The sequence below is a fragment of the Diceros bicornis genome, chromosome 29 (genome assembly GCF_020826845.1).
Source record: "Diceros bicornis minor isolate mBicDic1 chromosome 29, mDicBic1.mat.cur, whole genome shotgun sequence".
In the NCBI taxonomy this organism is placed as follows: domain Eukaryota; kingdom Metazoa; phylum Chordata; class Mammalia; order Perissodactyla; family Rhinocerotidae; genus Diceros; species Diceros bicornis.
In genome coordinates this window covers 3216049-3230567 of record NC_080768.1, presented here as the reverse complement: position 1 = coordinate 3230567, position 14519 = coordinate 3216049, and the positions used below count along the sequence as shown (strand labels likewise).

Genomic DNA, 14519 nt, shown 5'->3' with positions numbered 1-14519 from the left:
GTTAAAAGAAATGTTTGACAGATATTTGAATTAAAGTGTAATTTCCTTTTCAGAGCTGATAATAAATATCTTTGTAGTAATAGCAATTTTGAATTCCATAAAACTCTATAATTGAGGGCTCTCAAATGTATATAGTTATCCATATAGTTACTTAAAAAGCAACTTGAAATTATTTGAAATATAATAGAATTAAGGAGCAAAAACTAATACTGCAACTGGATATTTGCAATATTTAAAGTCACGGAAAGTTCCTACAATGCTGAATCATTATATTTTGCCTTTGATTCAGGTCATCAAGCTTGCCTTTGAGGAGTTTGAACTGGAACGAGGCTATGACACCCTGACCGTGGGCGATGCCGGGAAAGTGGGGGATACCAGAACAGTCTTGTATGTGTAAGTACATAATTTCCCTTCGCCGCATTCCTCCCACCTGCAGTTACGTGCACACACATGGATGTATCCTCGAGATCAGGTACAGACTTCCCGTTCTGACTCAGATGTTTGATAAATGCCATATACCCGCTAATATGGTAGCTTCCAAATCTCATTTCACATGAGAGCTGATTCCGGATTGTGTTTTATCTGTATGAATTATATTTCAAATCATTAAAAATTACAGAAAAAATTAGAATATACAGAAGACTAGAAATTAGAAACTGTGAGTTTCTCAACCAACCCCTCCCTCTCAGCTCCTCTCTTTCTACTGCCCTGCGGTATTATATTATCTGTGTTTTTGGAAAAACGATTATTTTCTAGAGTAATGCCGTATGTCTCCCCAAAGCCCTTGCATTCCATAAAACTGAAAACCCAAAGTGACAGAGGTTGTGGGAAGAGTAGTGTTGGGGTAAGTCGCGGTGTGTCTGTGGAGTCCTGGCAAACACAGTAGCAGCCTGGCTGTGCACATTCGAGTAGTTATCCCCGCACTGGCCCGTGTACCTGGCCTCACAGTCCGCTCTGCAGGGCTCCACCCTGGCTGGCTTCAGCTGCTTCCAAGTGCAGGGCCTTGAGGACAGAGTTGTCACTTTCTGTGAGACCTGGCCTATCAAAATTAAAAACATGACCCGGGGGCATCCTTGCTCTTCAGGGTTTTCAGCTCAAAGGGATGTGTCTTTGTAGAGTATTCATCCGCTTTAGCATCTTGCACAGCCAGCTCAAGAAACTACTAAGCTGGAAACTTCTTTCACTAGTGGAAGTCATTCTGCAGGATTTTTGCTTTTTTCTTAGTCTCCCTGTACGTTGCTGAGGTTTGCCCTTTGTTTGTGAGAAAGCTTGCCCCTGATAACTTCAACTTATTCTGCCAGGAAAAAAAAAACAAACAAAAAACAGTGCTGGCTGTTATGCTCACTCATTCTCTTGTTCAGCAGTTACTCATGAGGTAGTTCACATTTTAAAAGGGGCAGTAGCTGGACATGCTCTCCTTGCCTTTGAAAACTAATGGGCCTGAACTTTGACTACGTTGGGAGCATCCTCTTTTCATTTGTTATATCCGGGACGTCTTTCCCTGCCAGTTCATACCTCTATCTGGTGTTTTTATTGGTCTGTTACTACTACCACTACTAATAATAATAACAAAATCATGTTACTGGCCCACGACTTATGGTAATAATTATAATAATAGCACTAGTAACCTCGTAGGTAATATTTATTGAGTATCTCTTATATTCCGTGCACTGTGCTAAATGCCTGATACATATTATCTTATTTGGTCCTCACCTTCATCCTGTGAGTTAGGGGTTAACAGTATCCTCATCTTATAAATGATGAAACTGAGGCTTCGGTAGATGAAAGGATCTACCCCAATTCACAAACCTGGTATATGTTGGAGCAGGTACTCAAACCCGGTGATTCTGCTCCACCGTCTATACTCCTTATCATTACGTATGGACGGGCCATGTTTTTAACTGATTCTCACTGATAGTCTTTTTTTTCCCCTGAACACTCCATTCTCAGGCATTTATAGGCAGCTATGCGGTAAACAACTCTGCACAAATACACTGTCACTCTTGTTTTATGTTCAGGAAAATTTCCAGTAGAGGACTTTCAGGAGTAAGGGGTATCCCCATTTACATGGTTATTGTTCCCAGTGACCCACCCCCCTCTAAAGTTTACGTCAATTTACTCTTCCATCACAGTGTATGAAAGTCCCCGGTTTCCCACACTGTCACCAAATAGATATTCTTTTTTGCCAGATTACCAGCCAAAAGTCGTATTTATTTCTAAAAATACAGATTCCTGACACGTGGGGCCCAGCATCTGTATCGTTTGCAAGCTTCCGTCTTGATGGCTTGCTTTCAGCCTGGCATTAGTGTGGAGCAGCATATGTAATGATAAAGTGGGTAGATATGGGGCCAGGAAGCCAAGGATGGAGTTTCTGGCTTTAATTTTGTTATTAACTATCTCTGTGGCCCTAAGGGATGTCACTTTACCTCTCTGTACCTCTATGTTCATGGCTATAAAATATGTCTAATAAACTTTTTCGGCCTGCGGTAAGGAACAAAATGAAATAATGCATATGAACACGCTGGCGAGTTAAGAAATGTAAGCCGCACGTAAAATAGCTTTGTTATTACCATAGTGTCTAATTTAAGAAAGGATGTCACTAAAACAAATGAGAGAAATTTTCAAATAAATGGAAAATATAAAATATAAACGTAGCAAAGTAATGCCATATAAAATCCCTTAGGTCACTATTAAAGATCTAAAGTCATACACCCATTTTTTAATACTATTTATTGTTGAGAGAGCAATGGCAAACTATGTATTATGTTGACATAGTGTTATTAGAACTTCCTCTCAATGGCTCAGATCTATAAATGAAAAACTAAATAGCTAACTGAATCAAACTGAGATGCCCTTTGGGAAACATAATGTAAGGAAGATCAGTTGGGCATTTAATCAAGTACAGCAGAGAAGAGAGAAGCCATTTCCTTACTTCACAAAATTAAAGAAATAAAAGAAAACAGAGAATCACAGCTAGTATTTGCGAATAAACAGGTAATTTTAGAGAACACATCACAAATATTTTTGACTACTTATATGTCAGACATTATTCTCAGCATGGAGTTTAAAATCTAATTGGAGCAATGACAGATACGCTGGGATAGTTACATACTGGACAGTATATAGAATCATTGGATCTCATGATACACATTTAAATACAATTTGAGCTAAGAAGCTTCTTTACGGAAGGCTAATATTGACCATCTCAAGCTCAATATTTTGTAGGTTCCCTTTTGGTGGGAGCTAGAATTCCCTTTTGGAATTCTAGTCGGATCTTGATATTCAGGAGAAATTTGGTAAGTTAGATAGCTTAACCTATCTCATCCTAAATATGGTTTTAAAACTTCTAATTTCCATTAATTGCTTTTATTTTCTTAACTTTCTTGGTGCAAAAAGAGAAAAACTGAATGTTAGGGGACTCTTAATAGTCTAATCTTTCCAAGAGATGGGTGCATTTACTCAGGTTATTTTTACAGAATGATAGACTTGAATGACTGACTTGACAAATCTCTATTGAGATCTTCCCAAGAATATATATTAATAATTTTCTGAAATTTAATTTGCAGCGCAACTGTATCTGGAGAGATGGCCCCTCATGGCTTCCCTGTGGCCTCTACATGTACTAGAAATTGGTGACGGGGAGACTGCATTAATTTCAGGCTGTCCTGGGGACTTTAGGCACACGTTACAGATTTTCAATGTCCATCCCTCTAAGGGGATGAAGAGCCAAGATCAGGGGCATCTGTGAACAGGTTGTATTGCCTCTGCCTGGCTAGACTTGTGGGTTAAGTGATAAGGATACTAGTTATTCTATGGTTGGTTGATCCATTATTCTTGAAACTGCTTCTTACTTCTAGAAGCTGTCCCAGACATTATATGACTGCCCCTGCCTCCCCCTGCTGTCGTCTGCAGGTCCTCAGCTGAAGGGCATTGTTCTCTTTTTATTAAAAGACTGTGGAATAGCCATAAAAAAGAAAACACTAAAAACTGATGTTTCTGTGTTTTATATCTTTGATATTATCAGAGGAGTCCATCACTATATATCTCAGTGCTTTGGAGAAAAGCTTGAGCAGTTTATGTTAGGATTAAGTATATAAAGATAGCTACTTAAATGCTCTCTAGATAAAAAGCAGTTTTTCGTGATTAGAAATTAAGTACACCCCTTAGGTTCTTAGAACCCTGGAATCACATGATCACAGCTGTTTTTCTTCCTATTATCCTCGTAATGGCACTGCCTGTGAGCATGAGCGCATCTGATAGTACAGATTAGACTCAAATGCTATAGCTCTGTTCTTGACTTAAACTTTATCCATTGTTAGCCTTCCTTCCTCCCACTCTTTATCCAGAAGCTTTCTTGCTTTATTCTTTGAAGAAATATTTATTGAAATTCAGACACTGTAGTAGGACTCAGAGGCAGGCAACAATAGGTTTTGGGGGTGGTCAGCGAGTGGGGAAGGCAGAGGCTGCCCAACCTTCATTGCCACCCCTAGAGAGGGTTGGCTCAGGCAGGCCCCTCTCTGGACACCCTATGGCGTGTAGATGCCCTGTTCCAACAGCCCCATCAGTGGAGAAATAGACAGACTGCTGGACACCGGCATTTTAGGTTTGGGGTTCCAGCTGTTTCAGAGGTGTCTGGGAAAGCAAGCTGACCCAGGACTTCGGGGGCAACCTTACTATGGAGAAGAAGCCATAGGTTCGAAGGAAAACATAGCCCAACAGCAGCACCTGCGGGAAATGGGGTGGGATTTGTTCCAGTTAATTTGAGGTCTAGAAAAACTTGAGTCATTTTCCAACTGTTGTGCTGATTATATCACCAGTATTGACTCACTGTGGCTGTTTTCTCTAAGGAGCCTAGAAATGCATGCCTTCCTTTATACACTGTTAACCTGAAGAGCTAAGTGTCTCTTTTCCATGATTCATCAGTCAAAAGCATTTATAGTTTGTATTGTGTGTTTTTGACATTAAATTAACCTCAAAGCTGAAGTACTCTCTTTTGGGGCATAAGTGCATTTAAAACAACAAGGGGCATGCTTTTACAGAGCAACAAGCCTGGCTCCCTATCTTATGCCTTTCAACCTCAGAGGATTGTTGTAAGTGAATAATGGAATGTTTAAGGAAAAATTGTTTTAAAAAGGTTAAAAGTAGAATGCAAAGAGAAGATATTATTATATCACAATATTTATTATTTCTGCCGTAATATAATAAACCGTGCAGACTTCTGCAGTGTTCAGAATCATCTTTGGAAATGGAATATACTAGAAAGAAAGAAGGAAGGAGGAGCTTGAATTGTCATCTCCTTAATCAGTCTGTACCTGCGTTGTCTTGTGACAAAAGTATTATTTCCATCGGCTGGATGAAGACAAGCAGAGCTCTATCTAGGGTCACCTAGACAGCAGGCTGCCTAACTGCTCTTTGAACCTGAGGTGTTAATACAAAGCCAGTTCCCCAATGGTGACATTTTGCAAATCTATAATAAAACATCACAACCAGGATATTGACATTGATATGATTTACCAAACTTACTCAGATCTCCCCAATTTTACTTGAATTCATTTGTGTTGGTGTGTTAAGTTTTACACAATTTTAATACCTGATTAACTTCATGTATCCACCATGACAGGACACAGAACATTTTCAATATTACAGAGTTTATTCATGTTGCCCTTTATCATCGCCTCCATCTCCCTCTACCCTGACCCATCCCTGACTTTGACAACCACTCTCTGTATTGCATCTATAAAATTCTGTCATTGTAACAATGTTACATACATAAAATCATACACTGTGTAACGTTTTATGATTGCCTTTTCTCACTCAGCAAAATTCCATGGATATTCTGTTTCAAAAGTTCATTCCTTTTTTATTGCTGATTAGTATTCTGTGGCTGGATGTACCAGGGTTTGTTTGAAATTCACCCACTGCAGAACATCTGCATTGCTTCCAGTTTTGACTATTATGAATAAAGCTGCTGTGATCATTTGTGTACAGGTTTTGGTGTGAACTTGAGTTGTCATTTCTCTTGGACAGATCCCCAGGAGGGTAATTCCTGGGTTGTATGTTAGTTGCATGCTTAGTTTTGTAAGACATTCCTGAACTGTTTTCGAGAGTGGCTGTGCTATTTCACATTCCCACCAGCAATGTATAAGTGACCCAGTTTCTCACTTCTTCACCAGCATTTGGCATTGTCCCCTTTTTTTTTTTCCTACTCTAATAGCTGTGTAGCGATATCTCTTTGTGGTTTTAATTGCATTTTCCTGATGGCTACTGATGTTGAACATCTTTTCTTGTGCTTATTTGCCATCTGTACATCCTCTTTGGTAAAATGTCCCTATGTCTTTTTTCCATTTTCTGATTGGATTGTTCGGTTTTTTTTACCATTAACTTTTAAGAATTCTCTGTATATTCTAGACAATAGAATATGTGGTTTGCAAACATCTTCTCTCAGTCTGTTGTCTTTTTATCCTCTTCCTATGGGTCGCCGATGAACAAACATTTTTAATTTTGATGAGGTCCGATTTATAAACTTTTCTCTTCATAACTTGTACTTTTAGTGTCAAGTCTAAGGAGTCAGACTTTTTAAGCTATTTAATATTTTTAGCTATTTTAGGGCCTGTGCCATTCCATATAAATTTTAGAATAATCTTGTATATATGTGTAAAAACCTTGCTGAGATTGTGATAAGAATTGCACTAAACCTGTAAAACAATTGGGAGAGAATTGATGTGTTTACTATGTTGAGTCTTCCAATTCATAAACATGATGTGTCCTGTCATTTATCAAATGATTTTGTTGTGTCAGCTAATATGAGTATATAATTTTCCTTTTTTAATTTGTTCATATGATGAATTACATGACTGACTTTTGACGGTTGAACCAGCTTTGCATGACTGAAATAAATTCCACTTCGTGGTGGAGAAGAATTCTTCTTATATATTATTGGACTCAGTTTTCTAGAATTTTGTTGAGGATGTCTCTAAGTTCATGAGAGAGATTGGTCTAGAGTTTTCTTTCTTTCTTTCTGCCTCCCTCCCTTCCTTCCTTCCTCTGACTTTCTCTGGTTTTGGAATCAGATTAATGCAGGTCTCGTTAAGTGAATTAGGAAGTATTCCTTCCTCTGATATTTTCTGGAAGACTTTATGAAAACTTGGTGTTAATTCTTCTGTAAAAGATTGGTAGGTTTCTCCAGTGAAACCATCTGGGTCTGCAGATTGTTTTGGGGGGAGCTTTTTAATTACGACATCAATTTTTATGATAGTGTATGGCTATCTGGATTGTCTGTTTCATCTTGGTTGAGTTTGGTAGTTTGTGGTTTTTGAGGAATTAGTTCGTTTTTAATAACTTGTCAAATTTATGAGTCTAAAGGTGTTCATAATATTTCCTTATCATCCTTTCAAGGACTGGTGAATCTGTAGTAATACCCGTTATTTTATTTCTGAAATTGGTAATTTGTGCCTTCTTTGTTTCCTCCTATTTCTCTCTTTCTCTTCCCCCCTCTCCCAGTCTTCTTAGAAATTTATCAGTTATATTGGTTTTTAGAAGAAACTGCTTTTGTTTCATTTCTTTCTATCCTTGCAATTTCATTGATTTCTGATCTTTATCAAACTGTTCCTCCTGATTTTTTGGGTTTACTTTTTGTAGTTTTTGGAGATAGGAACCTAGGTAATCATTTCACACATTTTCTCCTATCTAATGCAGTCATGTAGTGCTATGAATTTTCCTCTTGGCACTGTGTTAGCTGGATTCCACTTTTTTTGGGCAGGGGGGTGAGAAAGGTTGTTCTTGAGCTAACATTTGTTGCCGATCTTCCTCTTTTTGCTTGAGGAAGATTGTCGCTGAGCTAACATCTGTGCCCATCTTCCTCTACTTTGTAAGTGGGATGCCACCACAACATGGCTTGATGAGCTGTGTACCCGGCATCTGAATACGCAAACCCCTGGCCGCTGAAGTGGAGCATGTGAACTTAACCACTACACCACTAGGCCAGCCCCCGGATTCCACATATTTTTATATGTTTTGTTCTCATTTTCATTCAGTTCTATGTATTTTTTTGTTTCACTGAGACTTCCTCTTTGGATCATGGATTATGTAGATATGTGTTGTTTAATTTCCATGTGTTTAGAAATTTCCCTGTTGCTTTTTTGTTAATAATTTCTAGTTTGATTCCATTATGGTCGAAGACCACATTCAGTATTATTTCCATTCCTTTAATGTGCTGAGGTCTATTTTCTGGCCCAGGATATGGTCAAAGACCACATTCAGTATTATTTCCATTCCTTTAATGTGCTGAGGTCTATTTTCTGGCCCAGGATATGGTCAACCTTGGTGAATATTCCATAGAAGCTTATAAAACACTTGTGTTCTGCTGCTGTTAGGGTGAGTGTTGCAGGTGTATCAATTAGGACCCGTTGATTGTATTATTCAGATCTTCTGTAATTTTGCTTATTTTCTGTCTAGTTGCTGTAAAGGGGCTGCTGAAGTCCTCAGCTGTACTTGTGAATTTGTCTTTTTCTTCTCTCAGCTCTATTTTTGCTTCACATATTTTGAAGTTCTGATGTTTGGAGTGAACACATATGGGATTTGTATGTCTTCATCAGGGATCAGTCTTTTTATCATTATATAGTGTCCCTCTTTGTCTTTAGTAATTGGTCTTTCCTCTCAAGTCTACTTTATCAAGTATTAATGTGGCTAATCCTCCTTTTTTATAATCAATATTTGCATGGTATATTTCTTTTCATCCTTTTACTTTCAAACTACCTATGTCATTGACTTTGAAGTGTGTTTCTTATTAACAGTATGTATTGGGGTCATTATTTTATCTACTCTGCCTCTCTCTGTCTTTTGATGAATTAGACCATTTATGTTTAAGATTATTATTGATATGTTAGTGATAATATATGATATTTTATTCTTTGTTTTCTATTTATTTCCTGTGGTTCTGGTTCCTCTGTTTCGTTTTTTGCCTTCCAGTGGGTTAATTCAACTTTTTTTTTTCTTTTTTTAGGATTCCATCTTGATTTATTTATAGTGTCCTTAAATGTATCTCTTTGTAGAGTTTTCAAAATGGTTGCTCTGGGTATTACAATACACATATGTGACATAACTATCTACAGATGTGTGAATTTCCTCTTGTTGCGGTAGCAAATTATGACAAACTAGGTGACTTAAAACTCTAATAGTTCAGAAATCCAAAATCAGTCTCACTGGGCCAAAATCAAGGTGCCACAGAGCCACACTCCCTCCAGAGGCTTTGGGGGAGAATCTAATCCTAGATTCTTCCACCTTTGGTGGCTGTAAGCACGTCTTGGCTTGTGGTCCCATCACTTCAATCTCTGCCTCCAAGTTCACATTGCTTTCTTCTCTTCCATCTAAAATCTCCCTCTGCCTCAATCTCATTAGGACACTTGTGATTGCATTTAGAGCCCACATAGGAAATCCAGTAAAATCTTTCCACCTTTAGATGCTTACCTTAAGCACATTTGCAAAATGTTTAGATTCCAGCACCTGATTCATTTCATGTGTTGTCTTTTCTCATTCAAGTTGTGATTTTCCTTGCTCTCGGTAGGATGATTACATACTGGCTGTTTTGTCTATCATGTTAGGACACACTGAGCATTATATAAATCTCTTATTTTAGCAGTCACACTGGTTAGGCTTAGCACATAGGTCTTGGCTAACTTTTGTGAGCTGGGGTACCAATGACAGGTTAATTATCAAGCCTTTCAGGGTTGTCTTGGTGGCTTGGTTGATCTGGTGCAAGTAGGGCTTGCACTCGTCCTTGCCGGTGTTGGGGTGTCTCTTGGAGGGGAGGCAAGTCTCAGTCTCCGATCTGCAGAGACTAAGAGTCTTCCTGGATTAGGTCACTGGTGTGGCTGGGTATCTTCCTCAGTTTCTGTTTGCCTCGGTATCTTTCCTTGGAAAAGGGAATCCCAGGCCACGGAGAAGGTAAAGGGTTCCCTTGGACACTTATATTGCTGGGGCCCCTTCCTCCATCCCTCTTGTTGCCTGGTGCTGTTAGAGGGATACCAGTTGCATCCCAGAGAGGAGTGAGCTTACCTGGAGCCTTCTATTGCCTGGTCAGGGGTGGGGAAACACTGGGTCTGGTTGGTCCTCTGTTTGTGGGAGCACACGTAAGACACCCAGCACTGTGCTGTCCTCTGGTCCTGGGGTCAAAAACCAGCTTGCCTTCCTCTACCTCCCTTCAAAGTGTTCCACTGGTTGTCTCTGGTGCCGTTTTCAGGGTTCATACTTATGCTTAGTAGGAAGGAGAATGGAAAAGAGAGTCTCCATGTCTGCACTGGTAGCCCATATACTTGTAAAGTAGTCTGGGCTGCCCTCAACAGCAGAAACCTATAAAATAACTTCACTTGGGGCCTTAGTAAACTTTTTTCTTTGACGTGCAAGATCAAAGTTTGGATTAGATATTTGTCTACAGTTCCATATAGAAAGACTTTATCATTCGGGTGATGTTTAGTGAATTTAAAGTGGAGTTTTCAGAGGATTGATCTAAGTCACTCATCTTCTATGCTGCCTGGCTGGAATGGATTCCAGCGCAATGAACGAAGTCTGCCACATTGGGATGAAATGTGTGCATGAGTCAATTTCATGTTAATACCAGTTGTGGAAATTGTAACAGCTTCAGCATATGTATGGATTATCTCCTGGTTTAACATTATACGTAATAATATGATAATTTATTCTATAAATCTACCGCCCTGGCTTATTCTCAGTCAGCTTGATTTATAAGCCAGAGTCCTGTTCCTCTCCTCCCGTCCTGGCTCTCTATATTGGCACATGTCCTGTAAACAGATATGTTGGCTGTGACTCCCACGCACGAGGAGCCAGTCTAGGTGCTGGGTGGATTGAGAAGCTTGAATGCCCGTAAAAGCTGCCTTCTAGGCTGATTTGCTCTCATGGCTTGGTCAATACTTTATTTGAAGATGTGCAAAACCAAAGATTATCATGATGACCAGAGTTTAAATCCCCTCTGCCCTGGTTTGTTAGAGGACTCAGTTGACTTATGACTCTGGCTCTGCAGCTTTGTGTCTGCCAACTTTCACCAAGGGTTTGTATCAGGGCATCTCTGAATCTTCCTAAAGGTATTTTACTCCATCCCTGAGAGGAATCATTCTGCCCAGGTGCCTGAACAGACCACATACTGTGTCTTAACTTCTCCCTTTTAATCTCTAGCTCACACCGCATCAATGCAATTATGGAAAATGGCTAACTAAAACATATATTTTCAATAGCTCTGCATTTTCTACACTTTCTACAGAACCTATGAAATTTATGGACATTAAAGAACTATAAAGACTTCAAATTAGGTCAGTCTTAGGTCAGTCTTTAACTTAGGAGTAGCATTTACTTTTCAATTGCCCAATTTGTAGTTTAAATGAGCATTTTAAAAGTTTAGCACGTGATTTTTCTTTCAGGTACCTGCCGGTAGAATGCAGGTGTAACTTAGTCCAGGTGTTACATGGCATCAATTTCGTGTCTTGACAGCTTTGTGGCATGCTGAGTTAGGACTTTTTTTATCTCCAGGTTTGAACAAATTATTTTTTAAATTGATATACAGTAAAATACAAATTTTTGTATTAATACATGTATAGATTTGTATAACTACCACTGAAATCAGGATATAGAACAATTTCATCACCTGCAAACTGCCATCCCTTTGTAGTCACACCCTCTCCCACCCTAAAAAAAAAGTAAAACCCTGAACCACTGATCTGTTCTCCTTCACTATAGTTTTGTCTTGTTGGGAATATAATATCATAGATTTATACTTTATGTAATTTTTAGACTGCAAATAGGAATGTAAAATGGTACAGGTTGGCAGTTTCATGTGAATTTAAATACACATTTATCATATGATCCAGCAATCCTACTCTTAGATATTTACTTTAGAGAAATAAAACTTACCCTACATGAATGTTTCTAGTAACTCTATTCATAATTGCAAAAAAACTGGAGAGAATGTAAGTGTCCTTCAACAGGTGAACACACAAATACCGTGGCATATTCATACAAGAAAATTCTACTCAACAACACCAAGGAACACTCTGACACACACAACAACTTGGGAAATTGTGTAGGCATTATGTTGAGTGACAGTAGTCAGAGTTTGATTTAGCCATCCCTTCCTAGCAAACACATCTCATGTACGGAAGACAGACCTGTTGAATCTTTTAGCCGAGGCCAAAGAGATCTGTTCAGAAATGACATTACTTTCATATACACGGTGATATTACCAGCGATGAAAACATCTTAAAGTTATTGCATCATATGGGTCCAATTAGGTTTAAAGAACACTGACCCATTTTCATATTTAGGTGTTTCATGTTTAGAGTTTAGGTGTTCTCTCAATGCAATGTGTCCTGGTTATAGGAAAGGCACAAATACATAGTCAAGTTCTTTTACTTCGTTTTGGGTTATTCTTTTTATTCTACTGGAAATTATAGTCATAAGTACTGCTGATTTCAGTTCAACTTTGATACTGACTGCAATGAGACATATCAAACCACTGAACTGAGTCAGCTCTATCTTCACTGAAATCTATCAAAAAGATAAGACAATTTTAGAACTGAATGATTCCTTTGATATAATTTAATACAGTTATTTCACAAATGAAGAAACTGACATAGAGGTAAAATAATTTAGCTAAAATTAAGGGTGAATTAATGACGGAGCTATAGCAGAGCATCAAATACCATGTCCTTGGTATACCAAGATAAAACAAAGATTTAAATCATTATTTGAAAAGATCCCTATGAAATCTAAACATGTAAATTTTTAATGAATTTTAATGAGCATTAATTTATATTTTCATTTGTGCATTTATTTAAAAAATGTCGCATGTTATATACCAGAGTTTGGGGATAAAAAGAGCAAGAGACATAGCTTGCACTGAAGGAAGTTCAAGATTGGCAGGAGACAGGTGTTGAAGTAGATGCCTATGATACATTTGTCTTAAATGAGTTATATGCAGGATTCCACAGTGACCTAGAGAAGAAAATCCTCACGTTTCCTAAGGGAGTTAAGAAATGCCTAGAGAAAACCCCGAAAGTCTTTAAGAACTCTTAGGTGTTATCCAGGAAGAGTAGGTGTGGCGGGCAGTGATTTCAGTGTTTGCCCAAAGCCTGGAAGCCAAGAAATGTCAATATTTCTGGAGAATGGTGAAAAAGGTCAATATGGTTGGAGCATAAGGTGTGTGCAACAGGTTAGGAATTCCAGCATGGAGGGAGAGGGCGTGGAAAGCTAGGCACCTCCAGTATGATGGCATTTTTTCCCCCAAAGAAAATTTTATTATAGCTTTCTAACAACCAAATCAGTTTAGTTAGTGTTTCATTTGAATAATATTATTTTTAAGTTTAAATCAAAACATTATGTGTTGTAAAGTCAATTAGAGAGAAAAATGAAGCTGCTTTAAAAAAAGTAGTTAAAACGTATGTGTTATGATGGCTGTTAAAATATTTTATCAAAAGCAGCATCTACTTTATTTTTCAGTTACAAATTATTGAAAAAAATCCTTTTTCAAACAGATAAGCGGTTTCAAAGGATAAAAATAACATTTGCTTCTTTGTTTTAAACAAATCATTTGTCAGTGCTAGCAAATTAAAATAGTTCTGGAAACATGAAAGAGGAAGGAAAAAATATATTTTCTTTTGTTTCAAATAATTCTAAAATAATTTTTAAAAATTAAAAAAACACAAAAATACTTTTATTTTCAAGTATTTTTTTAAATATTAATTTTAAAATAATTAATTTTAAAAAATAATTGTAACAGGCAATCTTAAACCCTTTTCATAATTATAGCAGTTAAGTAAATAGCAGGCATCAATTCTAAAACTAGAGTGACACAAATCATCCTAATTTGACTTTTGATTGAAGGAACTTCGTAATGTAGCTCTGCACCTGCTAATTTAATTTTATGTGAATCAACAGACTAATTTAAGACAGAATTAAAATAATGTTCACTGCAGAACTATAAGAAATTCAAATACTTTCATTCAAAGATATTTCTAAAGTAGTTAACTTGGCATCTAAGTCTTTTCAATGTGTGAAAGTTTTCTACATGATAGTTGTTTTTCACAACTTAAAATTAAATGAAATATCTAGGAGGAAAGTGACACCAGAATCAGGAGGCTGAATTAAGAAGCTACTTCCATGATATTAGTATGATAGCCTCAAATAAGAAAGTAGAGACGGAGAGAAGCAAAAGGTGAAAGGAACATTGAGGAGGTATAATTTGTATGACTTGTTGATGAATACATTGGTCAAGGGAGAGAAAAGCAAGAGAAGAAACCACTCCCGATCTTTACTTCCAGTGACTGGATGGTTGGTGGAATAAGGAGGAATTTAGGAGATTCTAGGAGGCAGGTCTTTCATGTTTTGATTTCCTTAAATATTTTCCCTCATATATTTATATATGAAGTTATCTTCTGAGAGCAAGAGAAATAAGGATTTGGAAGGGGCTCGAGAACAATGGTGATGGTTTGGGACAATAGCTAGTGGAAACGGGA

At 37.7% G+C, this 14519-nt stretch overlaps 1 protein-coding gene across 1 annotated transcript in view; it reads left to right on the top strand.

Moving 5' to 3' along the window:
* Window positions 1-14519, top strand: part of CSMD1 (CUB and Sushi multiple domains 1) — a 1554536-nt gene that overhangs the window by 1084779 nt on the left and 455238 nt on the right. The window contains exon 12 of the mRNA XM_058524846.1: window positions 290-393. Coding sequence (XP_058380829.1) covers window positions 290-393 — 104 coding nt within the window. The remainder of the gene's footprint in view (window positions 1-289; window positions 394-14519) is intronic.